The sequence below is a fragment of the Populus nigra genome, chromosome 2 (genome assembly GCF_951802175.1).
Source record: "Populus nigra chromosome 2, ddPopNigr1.1, whole genome shotgun sequence".
NCBI classification, from domain to species: domain Eukaryota; kingdom Viridiplantae; phylum Streptophyta; class Magnoliopsida; order Malpighiales; family Salicaceae; genus Populus; species Populus nigra.
The window spans coordinates 47,989,272-48,011,582 of record NC_084853.1 but is presented as its reverse complement, the minus strand read 5'-3'; the positions used below and the strand labels follow the sequence as shown (position 1 = coordinate 48,011,582).

Genomic DNA, 22,311 nt, shown 5'->3' with positions numbered 1-22,311 from the left:
TGTGATAGAACTAAGTTGAGCTCGTATTCCTCGAGTGGGCAACGAAAGATATTCCGTAGATTTACAGAGAGCACGAAGGCAAGCATGAAACTCGAATGTATCTTAACAGTATGATTTTCATACCATTCTGCATCTAGTGGTCAACATGGACCATAATTTTTTAATCTGTTGGGAGTGACGGGGTCTCAAGCATTTGGTCGGAGGCAGTAGCATTTGGTATAAAAAAAGGAAAGAGTACCTAAGTTTTTCTCTCTTTCTGTTTGGTTGTGGAGAATAAAACAAAACAAAAAATATATATATTAAATGTGTGCTCATAGTCGGTAGACTGGAATTTGACCTGAACAAGGTCTTAGGGTTGATATACATGGATTGAGTTAATGAGTATGATCTAATTATCTATTTTGAAAAATATAATATAAATATATTAAAACTGTTTTACTTACAATGCATGCGTAACACTTTTGACATTTTCTTATGACGGGACATTAAAGTTTTATGTATAATATATTATGCATAGCCTATCTTTTTAGTCCATTATCAATTCCAGCTCGAGCCGAACCAAATTTGTCAACTATATTTAAAATATGAATTTGAAAATTGTTCTTTTTTCTTCACTTGTATCTTCTTACCATCCCAAGTTTTTTTCATTGAATTAAATTTTATATACATATATATAAACTATTCTTTATTTTAATTAAATAGTTTTTTTAATAACATGATAGTATAGAAAATACAAATTTAAAGGTTGCAAAAATGTAAACTATTAACTCTTAATTTATTTTTTAAAATGTACAAAAATGTAATGTTTATTTTATTGTAAGTATCAGATAAATAAAAAAATAAAAATAAAAATGATAAATTTAGTAAGGAAATTATTAAAATATAATAAATGAGAAAAGTATAGAAAGAGAACGCTGAGACTCTTGGAGTGGTGCCTAGTGCTCCTGGGCTTATAACTTAAATCAGGCCCAATTATAATTTTAAAAAATAATATGGACGACACTTGTAGTAATCAATCAGGTGACATATCGTTTATTGATCATTTCTTCACAATGGCGCCGGGATATTGTAGCAGTCGAAACATCATAGAATTAGCTAATCCCAAGACCACCTTCATCAGCTGATATTGATTTTAAAGATCTTGATTTTCTTATTTTTTTTCTACAATCCTCTAAACTTTATAAACACAAATCTAACCTCAACACACATTCATAAATAATCAATACGAAATTCGAATTTAATTTTTTTTTATTCAAATTGACATATCTTCTTTATTTCCAAAGGTGATGGTTTTAGCAATTGGAATTAAGGCCAAATTTCATTGACGGGGAATTTCTCTCTTCCTCTCCCCTTTGATTTTCTTGATTATTTATAATTTTAAATTTATAGTCGACTTTTTTTTTTGTTTAGCAAATGTAAAGGTTAAAAATATTCAGACAAAATCATTGACCAGGATTGTTAAATCAAGTCATGGTTTGAAATTTTTAAATATTCATGATGAAAGTTTAAAATATTTTCATTAAATTTTCGAAGTCTCTGTCTCGAGTTTTCCCTACAAAAAAGATGTACAAAGATTTCACTCATTCATGTCAATTGCTTCAACTCTGTCTCGAGTTTTTTATTCAAACTGGACCGTAAAACCATAGAAAACAGGCACCAGGAAAGAGTGTCCCTGATATAAAATGCCACAAAAATGTTGACCACAGTCCAGGCCACGCAAACAGCAGCCCGACTATACAGCTGTATGAGGCTCTCAAACATTGTATATCTCACCATAAATTCATTTTTTTTTTATACATGTGTAAGCATGAACATCCCACGAGCACTTAGAAACCAGACAATCCAGAGAAGTGCTTATTCATGGCTCTATCCTTCCTGTAGTTATGATTACTTCCTCTTCCCCGACCTCTACCTCTATGGTTAGGAGTGCTCTCTCTCCCTTGAATCTCAGAGCCATCAGACTGGTTGTCTTGGACATCATTTGACTCCCTCAGCCTTCCTCCTCCCCTACTTCCTCTGCCCCAGGGCCGACCCCTGTAATTCCCTGTATTCCCTCTCCCATCTGTCTCGGGTTCATCAGACTGGTCCCGATCCTTCTCTTGATACTCGGCCAACTTTTTAGTTGCACCTAGGGGAATATTACCACCACGCCCAAGACCATGAATTTGTTCTCCGTGTACTTGATTAATAAGAGAAGCTTCATTGGCATTTGCCACCGCGACTGAACCTGCAACCTTGTAACTATAGTTCTTTCCATCCTTCACATAATATTGCGGCTTTTTCCTGGAGCCCCATTTAGTATTAGGAGAGTTTTGAGCAGAGGTTTCAGTTTTGGTCCCTGATGATATCCCTGAATTAGAGTTTATTCTGTTACCTAATAGTTCATTCTCCTCCACCCCGGACTCGGCAACACTGAAACCCAGATCATCAAAGGAGTCGTCATACTCATCTTCGTATTCATACTGTGAAATTAGAGCAGCCATCCTTGCAGTATCCTTGTGATCTCTGGTGTCAGTGGTGTAGTGACCAGGGATGTCACTAGGCTTCCTGACAAACCTTCCAGTTGTAGATGATGACGAAACAGAGGGACCCTCAACTTGTCGCTGCTCCACTGGGACCACTGGATTAACAGAGTGCAGTGATGTTGTTGAAGGAAGTGTAGATTCAACCAACTTTCCTTTTCCTTTATCTTTCTTGCCCACGGTTGAAGCAGTTTTGGGCAGTGGCATTGTCTCCGATGAAGTATCCAAACACCTTAGATCTTCATGGAGGGTCTCCTCTAGTATCCTCTGGATGACCTCCTCTGGATTATGATTATAAGCTTCAAGACAAGCAGCTAGGAACCCTTTACCGTAGTCAGGAAAAAGGTCCTTTATTTGACTGATTTTGGACTCCATGATGGCAGCATCTTCACCCATCTGTACTTTGTTGCTCGCAGTGGCAGTGGCAGTTGGAAGAGCAGGTGACTCCTTAATGGTACCTTTCAGATTAGAAGCCATTATCCCAGATAAATACTGGAGCTGTTCATCATCCATGAAAATCCACCCTGCAGTAAGCAAGTTAAATATCAAAACCTAAACAATAGTGAGTTCCTCTACCAAAAACAGGTACCATCAAGAACAATTCATGGTTATGATGAGTACAAAATCTAAGCAGACGGTTATCCTAAAGGCTGAACCACATGTTATTCTACATTCAGGACATGACATCTCAATTTAGGTATAGTCATGTTGATAGCAACCCATTTATCCTACCATGCCATGAAATCAGCAAAGTACATACTCACAAGGATGTGTAGCTTGGTATGATGTAAAGGCTGCACCACATTTATTCATGGTTTCAGGACCCTTGAGATCCTTAACTGCAGCCCATTCACAGAAGGTGGCAATTGTAACATTCGCTTCCATTATAGAGCCAATGCCATCCTAAGTCTTGAGTGGGACACCAAGGACAAGGAGTAGTAAGAAATGCACTACATCATTAATGAGAAGGAGCCAAATCCCTCTAGCTTGTTTGCGTTCTTTAATGTAGTTTTTTTCATCACCAATAATTCAATACATGGAGACTCACAAAATCTTTCATGATTCTCCCCCAAATATTCTACATATTGAGAGTCCTATTTTTTTTCTTTCTTCATGTATTTTTCTATTAATTTCCAAAAACATTAGACACCAAGTAATTCTGTCCTGGAAAAAGATAAATAACAGACATCTACGTGTGAGCATAAAAAACCAAGCAAATACAAGTCAAGCAAATGTATAAGTATAAATAGGAAGCACTAGCACTTCAAATCCCTTACCAGCATTTTGTAAACTCTGAAGCCTACTCATTATATGATGATTCCTATCAAGATTCTGAAGGAATGAAACCTTGCTCTGGTTTTCCTGAGCACCAAGGAGAACTCCATTGATCTCCCTAAAAGTCTGAATCAATATGTCTGTCCTTATGACGGGATCCTCTACTTTTGCAGGAAACATCTTTGTTACATTGGGAATGGGAAGGTGATCTTCAAAAACTCGATCACTTAAATAGCAAGTGTCCAACAATTTCCATCCAAATTTGGACAGCCTCATTGACAACATCTTTAAACTAACCGCAACATTCAATATCATTCTATCATCCCCTCCTGTCAAGATGATTCGAAAGCCTCGCTGCAAAGCTGGAATTAAAGTATCATGCAATCTTGCAAGGGTGATCAGCATTTCCTCATTCCCATGACTGCTTGGAGACGGGAATTTAGGATGAGAGAAGAAAGAATTTCTTGCTATCATGATGAGAAGAGAAGGTACGGATCTAATAAAGTACCAGCAGGAGTACTACTACACTTGTGATCCACCAGCAGATTATTGTTGGCATATTAAAAACATTACATCAATAAAAAAGGAAAAACCAAGCACCGTGTGATATACAACCACAACTCTTTGTGATGAAAGAAACTCCTGGCTCTTCTAATAAATAAACTGAACAATGCAAGGTTTAATTAGGTACCTCATTTCAACAGGGCACGAGAAGAACACAGCTGCTGATTCATATGCTGTAACAAAAGCATCCATGGAGACAATTGCATCATTTATAAAGTCCATCACCTGAAAAAGGAACCAAAAATGATAATATAACACTTGATCCACCTTAACACCAGAAAAGGACAGAAATGTAATTACATTCTGACTCTCCATCACAGTAGGAATCAATTTGTGACAGTATGGAATTAATGTTTCAGCCAATTATCTTATACAACGTCAATTTCAGTCTTCTTCCATGGAAATCGTTCAAGTTGGAAGGGGACAAGACCCTGTAATTTGAAGCAAAAAACACTTGTTCTCTTTTAAATGAAATATGTGAAATGAAAACATGCCATTCTCTTGCAAGTGAAGGAAAAAAAGCAGTAGTTAAGGAAAAAAATTCACTGCATCATTAATTTACCGACAAAAGAACAGAAAAGAACTCACTTCTAAGTAATCAGTTAGAAGCGGGCTGGATCGATGGTCTTCATGGCTTCCAGCGGAAAATAATACCTATAAAATATCAGTAGAAAAGTTTATCGTGTGTATCATAGAAAGTAAGCATACTTCCACTTCATGATTAAACTATTAGAAAGCTCCACGGGTGATTTCATTTCTAACCCTGTTATTTATTTTGTTTCGGCATATCTATTTCACATTCTCACCTTAGCTCTATACTCAATTACTCATTTGAAAAAAATGCTACTTTTCCACTGCCCAATTGACAATCATAGAATATTGCTGATCTAATTGCAACTTTGTAAAATTTTACCTCCAACTGATAACCCCGATTTGATTCCAGGTACTTCCCCCATGAATTTCACCACCTTTTGTGTGATAGAAAGTAGGTTCTAAAAATGGTCAATGTAAAAATTCTACCCATTTATGCCAAAACCCCCTTGTCCTAGGCCTTGCTTAGTTTCTGATGTGTGTTCTATTTTTTATAAAGTATTCCTGCAGAGGTTCTGACTTCTTCTATCAAAATCATATCCATGTGGTATTATACCTCTATCCATGTTCAATCACTTTCTACACTTATTTCCTGAGTGATTCATTGATTCAATGCCTCAGTACTTCATGCAACATTGTATATAAAGTCATGGAATGCCATAAATTCTTAAATAGTAACTGACAAAAGTGGTACAAAGAAAATAAGTTGAAGTAACCAAGGTCAACTGGGGGTCCCAAGAAACAAATGCTGGGAATCTGTGCCCAGACATCTTTCCATGCATGAAAGATAGAAATACTCCCTCACACATAACTACAAATCATCAGAGTATCCTAATATGGAAAATCTAGAAAAGCACCTCCAAAGATGAGATGCAACGTTGATGCATTGTGTGAATGATGCCCAGGAAATGGGTCATTAAAGTGGCCAGATCATCATGGAGCCAAGGCTGGGCTTTCAAGGCATTCTTGACCTGAGAGGGAAAAAAATGTGTGTGAGAGAGAGAATTTGACTAAACTCCATTGAAGGCATCACACGAACAAGCAGTGTCCACATACAATGCCAACCCTGTAAATGTCAGCTTTCATAAGCATCCATCAAAGGATGAACTCCAAATACTTTAACAGAAACTATTTCAAAACATTTCCACTTTGACAGGACGAGGCAACTTAAGGGGTGAAAATTCTAGTTCTGTCTGCAGATTTATGAGAAACATCATCCTTTTTGTGGCCTTTGTTGCTAATAGATATACATCCTTTTTAAGGGCCATTCAAATTGAATCGAAGTGAAACATTCAGGTCCTTGAAGGCCAATATTGTAGACAAAAATAAAGTAATTGGTGTCTTGATGATCTGTTGCTGCAATACATTGCAATCAACAAGGAAAAACCAAATCTTGAAGAAACAAATGCATTCCCTTGGTATTTTAACCCCCAGTAAAAAGCCATGCATTGTGTCTCATGATTGAAAAAATAATTTTCTGGCATCCCACGCAAAATATCACATTTCCTTTTCTGACATGCATTAACTTTATCCTGCACTAGGACTAAAGCTGGAAACCAAAAATCAAGTTAAAATTCACTAAAAGCAAGGGTCAAATAAGGTGTCCTTAACCTCATGAGTATAAACAAAAAGGAGGACAGAATTAAGTTTCTCTAGATAGTATAGCCTTAGTAAAGAATGCTGTAGCTTTAAGTTGAAAAAGTTTCGCATCCATTGCAGAGGAAACACATAGAAGTTGGAAGTCTTTTTTTCACACTTACCAACAATCCGGTCAGTTCTTCATTTTCATGACCGTAAATGGAACATATATCCAACAACTTAGGCAAGTCCAGTAACTTCTTTTCCTGCAAGAGGACTACATTCATAATTTGTGAGAAAAATGCACACGAAAAATTACAACCATATTTATGTCAATATGAAGTCCAATCATGTGGCACTTGATATATCAGGATCTAAGTTTACACAACCCACCAGCATGATCCTTTGAGTTCAAGCTTTCAGCGGCCTCGACACCCGGAGCCCTATTGGAAGATCTGCAGCAGCAGCAGAAGCAGCAGCAGCAGCAACAGCATCAAACTCAAAGTCAGAACAACAAATCAAAAGGAGGGACACCAGTTGTCAATACAGAAAATGAGAACTTACATGCGATACAATACCATGAAAACACGGCGACATAAGTCAAGCTCTCCAACAATTACCCCTGCAACAATTCCTTTGACTCCACGATGTGGGAAATCATACCATCTGCTCCTAAATTTCAAGAAGCTATCCAGAAAATCATGCAACGACACATCACTAGCCACTGAGAAAACAGAAAATAATAAAGATAATCAGAGAAAATTGTCCTTTACAAGCAAAAATTATATATTAAACTGCTCCAGAAATAATTCCAGCTATACCAAAAATAATTAGAAACCTTAATACTACAAATAATAATTATTTTTTTCAGGGGGGAAAAAGCAAGAGAGTGTTGCAAATAATAGAGCTACCTTCTTTCCAAAATTCTTTAGGTTTCAACTTGAGTAACCGAGACAATTCTCTACTCAAAAGATCAACAACTCTCTGTGATTCTACTGGATCCAACCCTCCTTCGTCGGCACCGAGTCCCGCAGCCACAGCCTCATCCTGCGGCAAGTAAGTTACAAATTTGCCACCGCCCTGAACACCAGCTACAGCTTTTCTAGACATCCACGCCCCGTCATCTCTCATTTGAATCCTACTCGACGACTCCCCTGCGCCCATATTACCGCTCGATGCTGGAGCGGCGGCGGCGGCGGCATCGGATTGACTTGAGAGAGATTGCCTTAGAGAATCGGATAGAGTAGGGTTGGAGTTAGGGTTTTGATTTTTGGGGACGAATTTGGTTTGTGGTTTGGAGAAATTACTGCTGTTATTGCTTCTCCATTCTTGTTGTTGCTGCCTGTTGTTGTTTTGAGAGTAACGGCGTGACATGATTTTCTTTATCCAGTTAACCGATGCAATGCACTACGGAGAGAAGCAGAGATGTCAGCGTGGAGAGGAAGGATGGATGGAAGGTTTGGCTCTCTCTCTCTCGGTTAAAACTTATAAGGTTCCCAGTTGCGATGCGATGCGATGACTGATGAGGGAAGGGCGTGTATAGTCGCGCTCGCGCGTTCCAAGGTTTTGCTTGCATACCACGTGTTTCTTTTCTTTTTCTTTTTTAAATTTGCATAGTTAAAAAAATATTTTGATGTAAATATTTAATCTCAGTGTATTGCATATAAGTTTTTTTACTAAAAGGAATTTTAACATATTATGTAAATTATATAGTATATTTATTTTAGTTTTTTGCACAGTAATTTTCTTAAAATGAATTAAAAATAATTAAACATATAACATCCTATTAGTATGAGAAATACAATACTTCCTAGACCTAATTTAAAGAAAAATAAATAAGTACAAAAACAAAAAATAAATTTTAAATAAAAATATTATTTTAATATTTTTGATAGATCATAATTCTATAATCTCTTCTCTTTAGGCCTATCTTTTTAATCACATTCCAAGCAACATAAGATTTTCCAATTATACACACTTAACAATATAAGAATATTTTAAGTATTTTTTTTCTAATTTATTAGCTTAAATTTCTAGTCCTTGTAGTTTACTGAAATAATTAATTAATCCTTACATAATAAAAAATAATTTAATGGTCTTTTGAAAGCAAAAAATAAGTAATCCTTGCATAATCCCAAAAAACAAACACCAGCTTCCAATTATTACAGTATTCTCGATCAAGAAAAGAAATGATCCATCCAAGCAAAATCTATTTAAAAATTATTAATTATTAAATATCTAATTTCAAGGTATTATCTCTACGATAAAAGGACCCTAATTGGAGCCTCAGCAAAATAAATCCCAACTTATTGAACACGAGTTGAATAAAGCTGGCGGAAAAAAAAAAATAGTTCTCTCTTTAAACCAATATCATTGGACTTCAATCTCATGGTGCCGTCATCGCCCCTGAGCCTGCCGCCAAAAAATTAGTTGTTGATTGGAGGGAGAATCAAGGGCCAAGCTGAAGTTTGGATTTTGTGGGAAATGATTTTTAGAGGTTTTGTTGCAGCTAACAGATTTGCGTTGAATTGCTGGAAAATTTCAGGCAGCGGAAGTTACATTACAGCACTTACATTGTTCAGATCATTCAATTCAGTCACTGCATCACAATTTTTCGTAGAAAAGCTGGATATTTCTGGAAAAACAGTTTGGCCAGTAAGACATTAACGGGAAAAGGACAGACAGGGATCAAGACATTTACAGATGCAAGAGCCTAAGGATTATCTAATAATTTATCATCCTAGAGTGACTGATTAATTCATCTTGATAAATTATAGGGACTTACTTATAATTAACTCAAAGGGAAAATGCTATGTACTAAGCAGATAATTTGATTTCTCAGCACACCAGAAGCATTGGATCTTGATTACTGTCTTGCAATGAACCCTGGGTTGATAAGCAGATCAATCATTGATACTTCTGTTTTACATCTATCACGATGCCTGCTGATCAAAAAAACCACATTACTGTTTCAAAGCTCAAAAAACATTTCAATGGTGGAATTGAGACTATGTTACAAGCTTCCTGCTGATCAAAATCTTTAAACCCAGTCGAAGTTTGTTTCTTTTGGCAAAACTAGACCAATCAGGCAGTTTGATGTATCGGGAGCAATTGAGAGCATGGAACAAGTATCTTGTGAGTAGGGAAGGATGAAGAGAATCCTTGTCCATATGGATTTCCCAGATGGGATTTTAATTACTCCTGCACATTCCCTCTGCTTCAAATATGATATGAAATCCTGAAACTGTAGAATTGAAAGTTTAGCACACAAAGAATACGATGCGGTGGATCCTAATCATGCACATCACAAGTAAATTATCAGAGACAGTGTATGAGTTATATAGAGACACTGATCCTAGAATGCGTGCAGAGAATACACCACACCATCCTAGATTAAGACCCGGCTGGTGATAATGCGTGGGCCTTAATTAGCACTGAATAAAAAGTACACATTCTGTAACTCAAAAATAACAATGGAGCTTTAGGTGCATATAGTAAATGCAAGCCTGTGCATAGTGTCAATGCAAAATCGGAGCAATACTGGATAAATTTTCAATTACCAAGATGAAACATACAAGTGCACAATGAATATAAACAAGTGGTATAACTTACGCCCTTTTGGTCATTTGCAGACAAGGGGATCAATCGGCATACTTCCCTCTGCATCAAACATTAAAACCCATAAAAATCATAGCACAGCCACAGACGAAAAGAAGGATCATGATGGAAAGAATCAACTGGAGAACAGAATACAATAGAGGATAAGCCATGCAAAATAATATCAATGATCACTGGTAGCCCTCTCCTTGTTTAATTAACATTAGTCTATTGATATTTTAATACTTTATCCATTAAAAACAGCAAGAATAAATCATTTCCATTCTTGTGAACTATATAGTGTGTGCTCAAGAACAATGTGCGACTGTAGAATGCCATTGGATATCCATCTCATGTTGTTTTTAAGTCTTGTAATCATAAGAATTCCAGAGGGTAATTCCTTTGAATAATAGCCTGCACTTCCTAACATTTTCTAACTCAACTGCCATAGAGATCGGATCATTTGGAGGTGAACAGTAAACTAGAAGGAGGGGGGGGGGGTTGGGTTCAGTTCATATTGTTTTAAGGATCAAAGGAAGCTTGCCCCTGAAAATGATGAGAATCTCAGGAACAGCAAAACTATATTCAAAAACAAAAAAGTTCAAATGAACCCTTTTTTGAGAGGCATTCATTCAGCACATCAATCACAGGTCTTAAGGCAGATAACTGTGGCAAGCTGTGACAAACTGAGTAAATATCAAATGGCCAAAGAGCAATGCTGGTTTTATAATATGAAAGTCACATGCTAAATTTCAGAGAAAAAATAAATAAATAATTCAATCCATGAATGAAAATCAACATAAAAGAGAGAATTTCAGCATAGATTCACAGACTCACTTTGTGTGGAGGGGTACTTGTAAATGTTGATTTTACATGCCGAAAAACTGTGCGTTTCGTCATGTCTAGTTTAGCAGGCCATCTGCACCAGGAATAAGTCGGAAGGATCACTATAAATTCATCTTATTTTACAAAACATGATCAGAAGAGAAAGAGTATACTGGAAATTGAAGTTCTACCCAGCAGGTTCAGACATGGCATCCGAATACTTGCAAATATCTGAATCCACTCTTTGCGCAAAAATTTTACAGTAATGAACCCCGCTTTTGCATAATGTGCCCTGCCACTGGTATAACATAGAGTTTCCAGAACTTTCTGCATCAGTTGATTCTGCAACAGGTGGAGGTGGAGGTGGGGAACTAGGTGGAGGAGGAGCAGGTGGTGGAGATGGAGGCAATGGTGGGGGTATTTCAGGCTGGAGTGGCATAGATGACAAAGTTGGTGGTACAGCAGATCTGGGAAACATTTGGTCCAAGTGCTGCCCTGGAGCCCGCTGTACCTGTGCTAGTGGAGTAACAGAAGCAGGTATAAAAGGAGATGCAACAGAGCTTCCTTGAAAGCTATTTGGCATTGTTGCTGGTGAGATTGGGTTCATTGCAACATGATTTAAGCCTCGTGGATCCCATGAATTGTTTGGAGGAAGGTAAACAGGTCGCAAAAATGTAGGTGGCTGGAATTGCTGTGGTGGCGGTATTGGGGGTCCGTGTGTTCCTGTAGGAGCACATGAAATGCTTACAGGTGGCTGAAGCAGCTCAATTTCATTGTTCTTGTACATCCACATCGGTTCAGGTGCAGCAGGAACAGCATGACCACCTATATGGAAGTGTTAATATTTCAGCGAAGGCAGGAACAAAGAACTAGAGTAAGAACATTAACAAAAGAAATTTCACCTCCTGGCGAAGGATCCACCACCCCAAATGCATGTACACCTTGTACAGGAGTCGCGTGATTCTCTGATTTTATTTGTGGGGATACAAGCTCTGTGGAGCCACCTTCAGGCTTGATTGAGAATGCAGCAGCATTCTTTTCTGGATGACTGTTCAAACGAAAGGGAAATTTTCTCATAAGGTTCAAAGACACTTACACTAAGCAAAGATATTGTTATCTCGTGCAAGGACAAAAGTTGAAAGGATCTAAAACCTAAACATGCACAACACTATTAGCTCAAACAATAAAACTTGATACATATAAGAACCAGGCACTGCGTACAACAAGACAATTAACTACATTGTGTCACGAAGATTTTGTAAACATGTGAATGGCCCCTGCTGGGTGATATACATGTTTTAGAGGGATGACGGGAGGTCAGGGAGGTAACGGGCCTTCAGACCATACAAACCATAACAGTTCCAATCAAATCAACCACTTCCAGTCAAAGTCCTATGTTTGACACTGAATATTTTAGTTTTTACTTTGTATTTGAACTTAAAAAATGACCCATGTGCAAAGTGATCAATTCAAAAACTTGACGCCCTTTGCTGGCAATGGAAGATATCCTAAACATATTTCTCAAGCTTACATACTGCAGCAGTATGAAGTAAATGACAATTAAAAAAATAAACATTCAATTATATTTTGTTAGAAAAATTTAGAGAATGTATGAGACATAAACAAAACATTTGAGAATTCAAACCTGAACTCAATCTGAAAGAATGTCCCATGACAACTGCGGAGATTTTTCAAAACAGTGATTGCAGCATCAACATTGGTGCATTCAAGAAACCAACCACACCCTATATGCATATTTGCTCGTGTCAATTTGACTATAGACCCTACATTGGCAATAGCAAGATTGCAAACAGCCATCAGCTCATCATCATTAAGGGAAGGGGAGTTGACATTTGGAAGACAAATCCAAAGTGTGCTTGATGGCTCTCGATCAGCATCCCTCGAAGAAGGAGCCATGCTGCTTCCAGGTACATAGTTGTCAAAATAATTTGGGTTTTGATTAATATTATATTTTGTACGCAATGAAGCAAGTAAGGAAGATAAATTAGACATCCTTGTCCTAGAGTTGTCAGCAGGACTCTGGGGTACATTTTGGGTACGAGGCGATTCTGTTGCACTATTGAACATACTAACTGAGTGATTGGTTCTAAGGTCAGCATGGATAGCAGCTGATGCTGATCTTGTACCATCTAACTGAGGCAACACAGCATTAGCTGATCCATCTTTCAAAGCAGGCACGTGATGGAGTTGTCCTTTACGATGCAGCCTGAGATGTACCATCACAGCAGTTGCTTCTTCAGGAGTTTCAAACTCCATCAGTACTGCTCCTTCATTGGTGAGATCAGTGACCATGCGTGGCCCCTTGAAAATCACTTTCCTTGATTCATGCAGAATTTCATCCCTGGCCCATTGGCTTGAAATATGTCCAACATAAACATGACAACTGGAGCCAACCGCAACACCATTCATAGCACCCCTGGCTCCCAGTCCTATATCCATGAATTTAATCCACCAAGGGAAATGGGTACGCAAATACTCCCGAGCCCTAATGGCATCAAATATGTTCCTATACTCAATCAAGGCAAATCCTTTGACTGGAAAGAAGAAAAATTGTTCTATAGGACCAAACCTCTCAAGCTCATACCTCATATGAGCTTCAGATGCATCTGGACCTAAAGAACCCAACCAAAGCTGTCTAGAAGCAGAAAAAACATCCAGTGCAGCTGGGTCCCCATCGCAGAACCAAACAGTTTCAGCTATGGAACCATATGGTGCTGCCAAATGATGTTTAGGAGAAAAAGAATTACTTATAACTCCACTGGGAGATCTCAAGGCAGGTAAACTAAACTCCATATTTGAAGCTGGATTTTTGCCCACATGGACATTAAAGTTTCTACCATCAAATGAATTGCTCCTGAAGTCTAATGGAGTTCTCGTAGCAGGTGAAAGCACAGATTGGTTTAATAGATCCCTAGGCATGGAAGACCTGCCATGTGAAGAGTCTCCAAGGTGATTCATCTCGAAATCCATGGACCTTGACCCTCCTTTATGATGACCAGTACCTGCATTAAAGGCATAAATCAGTTTCAAGGGGAACTATTAGGCTGTCTTTAAGATACTGACCAGAAATTTTCCAGAAAAACCATCATTAAGGGTTCAATCATGAGCACTTAACATACCAGCTGGTTCACCAGAGACTTCATGTTCATTAGACATCCTAGGAACCGGAAATTGTCGATTTACAAATTTTGATGGATCAGAATCATCCCCGTCACTGTCAATTTGACTGTCATCTAGTTTATTGAATTCTGCAAATGATTTACAGATTCCTTCTAGAGCAGATCTAATGTCTGATGCAGCTATAAAAGATGTCATGTTGCACAACTTCTTGTACTTTGAGAACATCCAGCTTCTCAAAGATGCGTTATTGCCAAGGACCTACATGAAAGAAGCCTCAGTACAAGAAATTGACAATAGGGAGCACTAGATTGATTTCAGCGCATCCATGCCTAGGCTTAAACAAGGAGATGAATATCTTTGTGAATTATATTTCAATTAGTTATCTTCAACTAGTGGGAAATAACTCCAGTTCTCTCATCTTTACATCCTACTAACCAAGATCTATATGTACTTGAAAAACTTGTGCGATGTATCATAAATATTATATAAAGCATATCATATTGCTACTAACAAAGAAGACACCTAGTTGGTACTGAGTTTGAACCAGAACTGAACAGCCAGCATCAGAAAAATACAAATTGAAAATCAGGAAAGAAAGTAGAAATTAGGAGTATAACCAGTCTCAACAAGCAGTTCTTTGGTGAAGATGCATCTTCTGAAACATGGTTACCATCTAAAGGCAACTCGCCACTAACATCATAGCTTTTGGGACTTGGTCCAACAGATCCTTCACGAGAGGTAGTTCCATCACTTGCATTAGCCAGAGGCACAGCATCATCAGCTATAATGCTGGTCACCTGACTAAGAAAAAAGTTTCTTTCTTGGACTCTTTCTGGAACTGTTGATTTAAAGAGCTCAAAACAGGCAGCAAGCAAATCTTTAGGGCAAGAAAAGAAAATCCAGAGCATACTTAAGGCACACAACTTGGACAATTTAACCAACGAAATTCCATCCTCATCATCAAACTTTTGCTTCAACTCCGAAAAGAGCTTGAGATCATCTTGTATCTTCAAAGTTTCCTTATCAACAATCTGAAAGATATCCTTACCCTCGAACGATGACACAAAGAATGACAACACATTCTGAAAAACCGCAGAGCAAATGCCTCTAATAACAGCTGATGTTGGAGCTTCCAAAGAAGCAGTTCGACAGATATCAACTAAACCAAAAATACATGCTTTAGCTGTCCCCATTGCAACACCATCAAAATCCTCTCCTCTATTTATCACTGCCAAGCTCCAGTTATACATGTTGATTACAACTTTAGTAGCTGCTTCAAGAGCAGTCGGACAGTGTGAAGCATATCGAGGAATAAGATCAGCTACAATTCGTTGCACACTAGTACAACCTGCAATGCTAGCAGCAAATATATTTTTAGGTTTTTAAGCAAAAAAAAAAACCAAAAAAGCATTAGTGATGCAATTAACTTGGAAAATCAAACACTAAACCCTAATTCCACAAATAAGAATATAATTCCAAGATTCTGATTCAAAATTGCTAACCTCTTGAAGCAGTAATGAGTGCGAGATAAGATTGTTCGAGGTCAGGCATGTGACGTCCTTCTTTCTGAGAAACAAAAAACTTGAGACGCTTGTAAGTTTCGTAGACGCTCTTAATCTCATCTCTGTTTCTCCGTCTCGCGTTAATTTCTTCTTGAGAAAGTGGTGGTGGTGGCGGTGCTAAAGTGGTAGGTGACTCGTCCAGAGTTTTTGGTGGAGGTTCTTCTGGTTGTTGCTCGTACAGCTTCCGCTTCTTGAGTGGCTGCTCTGCAGCGTCCATGGGTTGAGCGGAGCGGAGAAAGATGGCGCGGCCGCGATCTCTGTGGTTGAGGGGTAGTTTCGGGGGTTCGATTGTGGACGGAGGGCATCGGTAAAATGAAATTACTCATGTAGCCCTGAAGGCTGTCCGTCGAAAATCCTGCTTGTATTATTTGGGCTAGCACACTTTCGTGGGCCGGATATTTAAATGAACTTTTTTTTTAATTTATTATTTTTTAATTTCCTTTCTTATGTTTCTCTTATGTAAGTTTGAATAGTTTTAGTTTGAGTATCATAATATTTTTTATTTTCCATTTCAAAAGAGATTAAATTCAAATTACAAGCTTCTGCCAAAAGGAGTTTTTTTAATTTCCCATAAATGCTCATTAACGAGCAGAAGCAAAAGTTGCCTGCTTCTTCAAGCATGTGAAGGAGCAAGTCATTGGTATGACCAAAAAGCAAGAAGCAGATCAGATGGGATTATAATATATAATTATAGATACAGTGATTTGTTTACTCAGAATAATATATTAAAGGCAGAAATTTATTAATTAGGAGTAAATATACATATTATTTTCTCATTTCTATATAAATTGATGAATTAAAATTAAAAAAATTCAGTAGCTTCTTTCATGCTCATAGAAGCATAGAGAGCTTCTGGTCGAGGCCAATATCTATTCCACTGTAGGCCAGAGGTGCGTACATCCATAGATCATCCGAGCTCAAAAGCTGCAAATAAATATGATCGGATTTTAGCAAGTGTAGTTAGATAAAGAGGAAAAATGATTTATTTGGCAGCATGCAGTAAGAAATTCACAAGAGCCTTTACCTTTATTTGAAGCTGCAAAAACTTTACGTAATGGACTGCCTCTTCTAGCATTGTGCTGATATCAACCTTGGTTCCATTAGGGACAATATTTTGTAGGATTTTCAGTCTCTCGTTTATCCTCTCCCTCCTTTTCTGCAGGATTGTTCAAAGATGTGTGAATATAATGCTCAAGAGATTGCCTTATGTGCTAGTATATTAATAATCTCTAGTATCTTACCCTTGCATAAAGGCTCTGGGGATCTGTAGCAGCTCCCCTACTAGCTCTTGTTTTGCCACTGGAACTGAGAACTTCAGAAACTTTGGAATCAGTATCCTTAGAGGCATTATCATCTTCTGAACTGCAACTGCTGGAGCTTTGTCCATCTGGTCCAGCATTACTCTCTTCTTCTTCATTGCTAATTTTTGGAGTGGACCTTTGGTTTTTCTTTGACTGTACACTCTTCTTGCTCTTTTGCACCTGCAATGCAAATCACAATTGACAGAACACATTAGAAACTACTGTTTCAATGAGACAAACTCCATCATAGAAAGAATTGTCGTAGACTTGAATTAGTGTACTTACATTTCTTGTTATCCGAGGTTTCTTCTTCATGTCGTCCAACGTATTTGATTCTGGAACATCAAGCTTCCTTTTGAGCTGCAATCCCTTGGCCAGAACAGTATTAGCAGCTGGCTGCAGATTATCGTCTAAATCTCCTATCCTGTCACTGCCCATATCCCCATTCATGCAGGCAGTTTCTGCCATTGCAATTTCAGGAAAAAATGGCATAAACAAGCCAATAGTTTTCTCATCCATGAGTGAAATATCCATGGACATGGAGTTATCGTTAGCAGCCTGAATGCGGTTAGAATCATTGAAGAAGTAGGATTCATGGCTGGAAGAAGGAAGAAATACACCACTGCTACAATTACTGTTATTACCACTTTCTTGAGAATCAAAATGCAAATTGGGGTTGAGAGCGTTCCAAGAATAAAACAAACTCTCATTCCCAGCCATGCTCACGTTGGCTTCAGGAGTAGGGAAGAAAGCTGCAGGTGGGATTGTAAATTGCAATCCTTCGTCATTCTCCTGCGGAAAAGAACACTGGCCAAGTAATTCCGGGGTGAAATCAGGCTCTTCCATGAGGAACATTCTGCTGAAGTCCCATTCACCATCAGGAAAATCTCCCATGGTCTGCATATTCATTTTACACTTGGAAGCTGTGGAGAAATTAAGAGAGAGGCTCTTATCTTTCTTTGGTGATGCTACTAATTAATTGAACCTTGATTTCGCTTGAGACAACCAAAACGTAAGAGACATATTTATACCAGTGCACCTTCAAAGAACGTCACTAGCAAGGATTGACTTCATCTTGTATATAAAACTTCAAAATTCCTAATGATTACTCTGGTGTAGGTCCTAATTCTGTTAACTGAACTCAGGAGTCCGTTGTGGGGCCAATACCAGGCAAAGTACAACTAAGCTGGGACCAAGTTCATGCAATGATGGATTAAAATAACAGAGAGGATTCAATGGACTTTCAAGCAACTTATATCTGATAAACTGAGATTAGGATGACAAAGGGGGTCTAAGGACAATCATTGAGAGGGTGATACTAAAGTGTCATTAATTACTCACTAAATGATAAGTGTAATTAGGCAGAGAATTAATGAAAATAAGAATGAGAGCATGCGTTTTGAGTACTTGAAAATGTCAGAACGTGGGGTTGTCTTCTACTCATCTTGAATATAATAAAGAGGGAGAATTCTGGTGGAGAATAAACAAAACGCGGCCGAAGGACGGCTTGATCGTGGAGATGACTGTGACATTGCTACAAAAACACGCAAAACCCGACACGTTAACCTTTGAACTAGTTCCTGGTCTCCTCAATTGCTGCTTGAACCTAATCCATGTTCCGCAGTTGAAGTTATTTTTTTGCAATTTATCAGTTTGCAGTTCCTCTCACTACAGAATTCATTACTATCTTGACGTTAATAACACATTTACCAAAGTTATTAAACCTGGCCTGCGCCAAGGCCAGGTCATACATTGGCTTTGATAACTCAAGTCAATTACAACAATCTAATTTAATTTTTTAATAAATTAAAATGATATTTTTTAAAAAACTTAAATTTTGATCTGGATAGCAGATTGATTAATTAGGTTGTTCATGTTTAACCGGGTTAATTTTCCATTTAAACTCGACTTGGCAAAGTCAGATTGGTATAATCGGGATTAATAAACACCGCATTTTATCGAAAACATTAATGGGAATACACAATGCAACATTTACAAATCTTAGCAGCTTTCATCATCATAAATCGCAGAACCACCATGCGTTTATATATCTTAAGCTAGCTAACAATGGGTGATTTATTGTTCTGCCTTGTTGTCCGTGATTTTCTTTCTGCGTCAACTAACAACCATGTTGTTCATAGAATTAACCTTATTAATCCATCATGGGTAGTGCAATTGTTTTAAAATGCTATATTTACTACACATGCTAGTGCTCTTCTCGTGCATTTGAAAATATATAGATGAGAATCATGGTGAAATAAAATAGAAGATCAGAAGCATCTCAAAAGAAAGAAAAGGAGAAAGAGAATAAATAGCATATCTCTCAACTTAGTGAATAAAATCAAGCAGATTACAATGCAATGGCTCCAGGTAAACAAAAGAACATTATCTCTATGGAAACCCAAAAATACACAGCTATAATTATCTTCACCACCGCCTTGAAAAACTGAAGCCCTAGATTTGCCACAAAGCCTCGTAGTAATCCATTTAGATTACCCGAACAGAGCCATGAACACACCCTCTAACCCCCTTTGATTCCGGCGATTGATACGCATATTACTTCCACTTGTCAGACAGGGACGTACAGTTTCTCACGTATTTTTCTTTTCTAATGCTCTTCTGTTAAACCTAGGTCCATACATATAAAGGTATCGTTGTACTTTTCAAACTTAACACCGGCCATTGCACGAACCTTTGTAAAAGCCAAAACCCTAAAAATCCCGGAAAAAAAGGGATTTTAAAGCGATAACGATGGAGGGAATAAAATCTACAGATGACAGGACATTGTGGAGGAATAAAAACCACAGAGATCTGATCTTGTTTCCTCCATTGAAGTCCTGGTTAATGCTGTATAGCCGGCTTGCACGATTAGGGTTAGTGTTTTCAGCTCATGCTCTTGTCAAACATTGTAGTTACCAACCATTTTTTCATTAAGAAAATAAAAGAAGTTACCGACCATTTAACAATATGCCTAAATCGACAGCTGTTTCATTGTTTATCAAACTGCTACCGCAATATTATTCTGTCTTGATTATAGATGATAATGGTTATTTATGAGTTGAATTTTTGTATATTTGTATTTTATTTATTATTTATTGGATGAGAAATTTGAATATTTATTTATTATTATTTATTAATTAATAAAAAATAAAATAATTAGTATATATTTAAAGTGTGTGTGTGTATTAAATAATAAATATTATTAATTATATATGTGTGTACGCGCGCATGTGTGATTTATATCAATATTAAGGTGTATGTGTTTTGTACTAAGAAAAAAATCAAAACATTCACTACCGGAATTCCTGTCAGTAATAGAAAAATATTTATTACCGATGGATTAATTGATAGGAAAACATGCCAAAAAAATTATTAAGAACAACATTCATACAATTATTAAGAATCTAAAAAATTAAAAAAAAATAACAAATATAATGCAAAAAAAAAATCTTACCTTAATATAATTGTGAGTGAAGCTAAAAAGAGAAAAGAAAAAATAAATTCATAAAAAAATATTAATTAAAATAAATTTGAGAAGAGAAAAGAAGAAAATAGAAGAAGACATTTGGATGAAAGAAGAAAAGAATAAGTTAAGGAGAGAAAAGAAAATATAAAAGAAAGGGATGCTGGTGTTTTTTACATAATAATAATCATAAGAAGAAGATAAAAGGCACATCTATTGTGAAATGAGAGATTATAATCTTTTTTTTTTTGCATTTTACAAATGATTTTATCGATAAATAATTAAATATTAATATTTTTAATTATTTTGTAAGTGATTCTGTCTATAATATTTAATTTAAATTTTTAATTTAATTAAAAAAATTTAGAAACCCCTTAAACATCACCAAAAACTTCTGTTTTAATATTTGATTTAATAAAAAATTTCAAAAACCTCCTAAATATCATCGATGATTTTTCAACCCCTAAATATACATATATGATATTGTATTAAATGATAAATATTATTGATCATATATGTATATGTGTGTGTGTGTTTTATGTCAATATTAAGATATGTATATATGATATTATAAATATTTATAAAATAAATATATATTTCATGTTAGATTTGAATATATTTCAAATTAAATTTAATAATATTTATACCCTCATCATTATTAATTTATCAAATCTAAAAAATATTAACCTATTCAAATCGATATCTATTAAATTGTCATCCCTTAGTCTTATCACTCGTGAAGAACCACGAGAGCCTTAGAATGTTGAGGCACTTGTCTCTCTTTTTTCGAATGTATGATTATAGTGTGATTTTAAATCTCATGGGGTTAGCTTTTACGTGTCAAAATTAAATCCCTCAAATTATTCTAGATAGGTCATCCCCATTAATTAGACTCTTACATTCTCTTGAATTTGAAATCAAGATGATAAAATACATCAAAATTTAAGCATTTTCTTTTTGGATTTGAACTTGGTTATTTTTTCAGGTGACTAAGCAATCCCATGATACTCAACACTAGGGTATATTACTACCAAATTTATAATACCCCCAAAATTGCCATTTAAAAAATTATAGCTGATTTGTAATATAGAATTTTTAAAAAAATCATTTCCAACAAATTAAGAATTAATCACAAATGGAAACATCTCCTTGAAAATTTGTAACCCTATGTGCGCGCGCTTGCATGAAAATCTTTGTTTGCAGTTATTTTAAGTGTACACTAATTAAAAAAAAAGCTTTTTTAAAAAAACAAATCTGTATTGTTGATTAATTTTTATAAAATCATATATATATATATATATATATATATATATATATATATATGGGTTAGCATTTTGTCTCTATATATTTTGTTTCCAAGTCTCCTTATCTCTGCCGCCGCCGCCAAGAACAATAACAGGAAGATGGGATTTTTCAAATTCCATCACGCATCTTCATTTAAGCATTTAATTAGAAGCTTAGCTATCATGGCAAACATGGAGTCACGTATATTTGGTCTATTTTGGAAAGCATATATACCACTAAATGCTTAATTATCATACGGAAGGATATTTTGCTTGTCAAAAGTCTAATATATATATATATAAGTCAGTTAAAAAAAATTCATTTAAAAATATTTATTATATAGAGGATATTGATAAATTAGTGAGGTGTCAAACATTTTTTTTATGGTAGTGAATGTCAAACTTAATTAGTTAATTTTTATAAAGTTTGAAGTCAATTAAAATATATATATTTTTTGCATTTAAAAATATTTATTATATAGAGGATATTGATGAAACGGTGAGGTGTTTTTTTTATGGTAGTCAATGTCAAACCTTTTTTTTTTCAATGGTAGAGAAATATGAGATTTAACTAATTTATCAACATTGCCAAACATTTTTCTCGTGGCT

General features: G+C 36.3%; 2 protein-coding genes across 4 annotated transcripts; both read right to left on the bottom strand.

Moving 5' to 3' along the window:
• Positions 1–1,583: 1,583 nt before the first annotated feature.
• LOC133682183 (uncharacterized) lies at positions 1,584–16,019 on the bottom strand. 3 transcript variants are annotated; one of them, XM_062105460.1, is made up of 18 exons: positions 15,596–16,019; positions 14,711–15,441; positions 14,093–14,351; positions 12,598–13,975; positions 11,855–12,000; positions 11,144–11,777; positions 10,965–11,046; positions 10,143–10,190; positions 9,577–9,774; positions 7,442–7,937; positions 7,095–7,254; positions 6,924–6,985; positions 6,713–6,807; positions 5,810–5,923; positions 4,950–5,015; positions 4,489–4,586; positions 3,800–4,218; positions 1,584–3,046 (listed from the first exon to the last, which is right to left on the bottom strand). In XM_062105460.1, the coding sequence occupies exons 1-18, from the start codon at positions 15,870–15,872 to the stop codon at positions 1,827–1,829; spliced, it is 6,483 nt and encodes a 2,160-aa protein (XP_061961444.1). In that variant the 5' UTR covers positions 15,873–16,019; the 3' UTR covers positions 1,584–1,826. The 3 variants fall into 3 exon arrangements, with proteins under 3 accessions (XP_061961444.1, XP_061961442.1, XP_061961443.1); XM_062105458.1 differs by lacking the exons at positions 7,442–7,937; positions 9,577–9,774; positions 10,143–10,190; ... (5 more) ...; positions 14,711–15,441; positions 15,596–16,019 and having other exon boundaries at positions 6,713–6,796; positions 7,109–7,249; XM_062105459.1 differs by lacking the exons at positions 7,442–7,937; positions 9,577–9,774; positions 10,143–10,190; ... (5 more) ...; positions 14,711–15,441; positions 15,596–16,019 and having other exon boundaries at positions 6,713–6,796; positions 7,095–7,155.
• Positions 16,020–16,298: 279 nt separating this feature from the next.
• Positions 16,299–17,990, bottom strand: LOC133682184 (transcription factor RSL2-like). Its single transcript, XM_062105461.1, has 4 exons — positions 17,242–17,990; positions 16,897–17,136; positions 16,680–16,811; positions 16,299–16,579 (listed from the first exon to the last, which is right to left on the bottom strand). The coding sequence occupies exons 1-4, from the start codon at positions 17,863–17,865 to the stop codon at positions 16,487–16,489; spliced, it is 1,089 nt and encodes a 362-aa protein (XP_061961445.1). The 5' UTR covers positions 17,866–17,990; the 3' UTR covers positions 16,299–16,486.
• Positions 17,991–22,311: the final 4,321 nt, after the last annotated feature.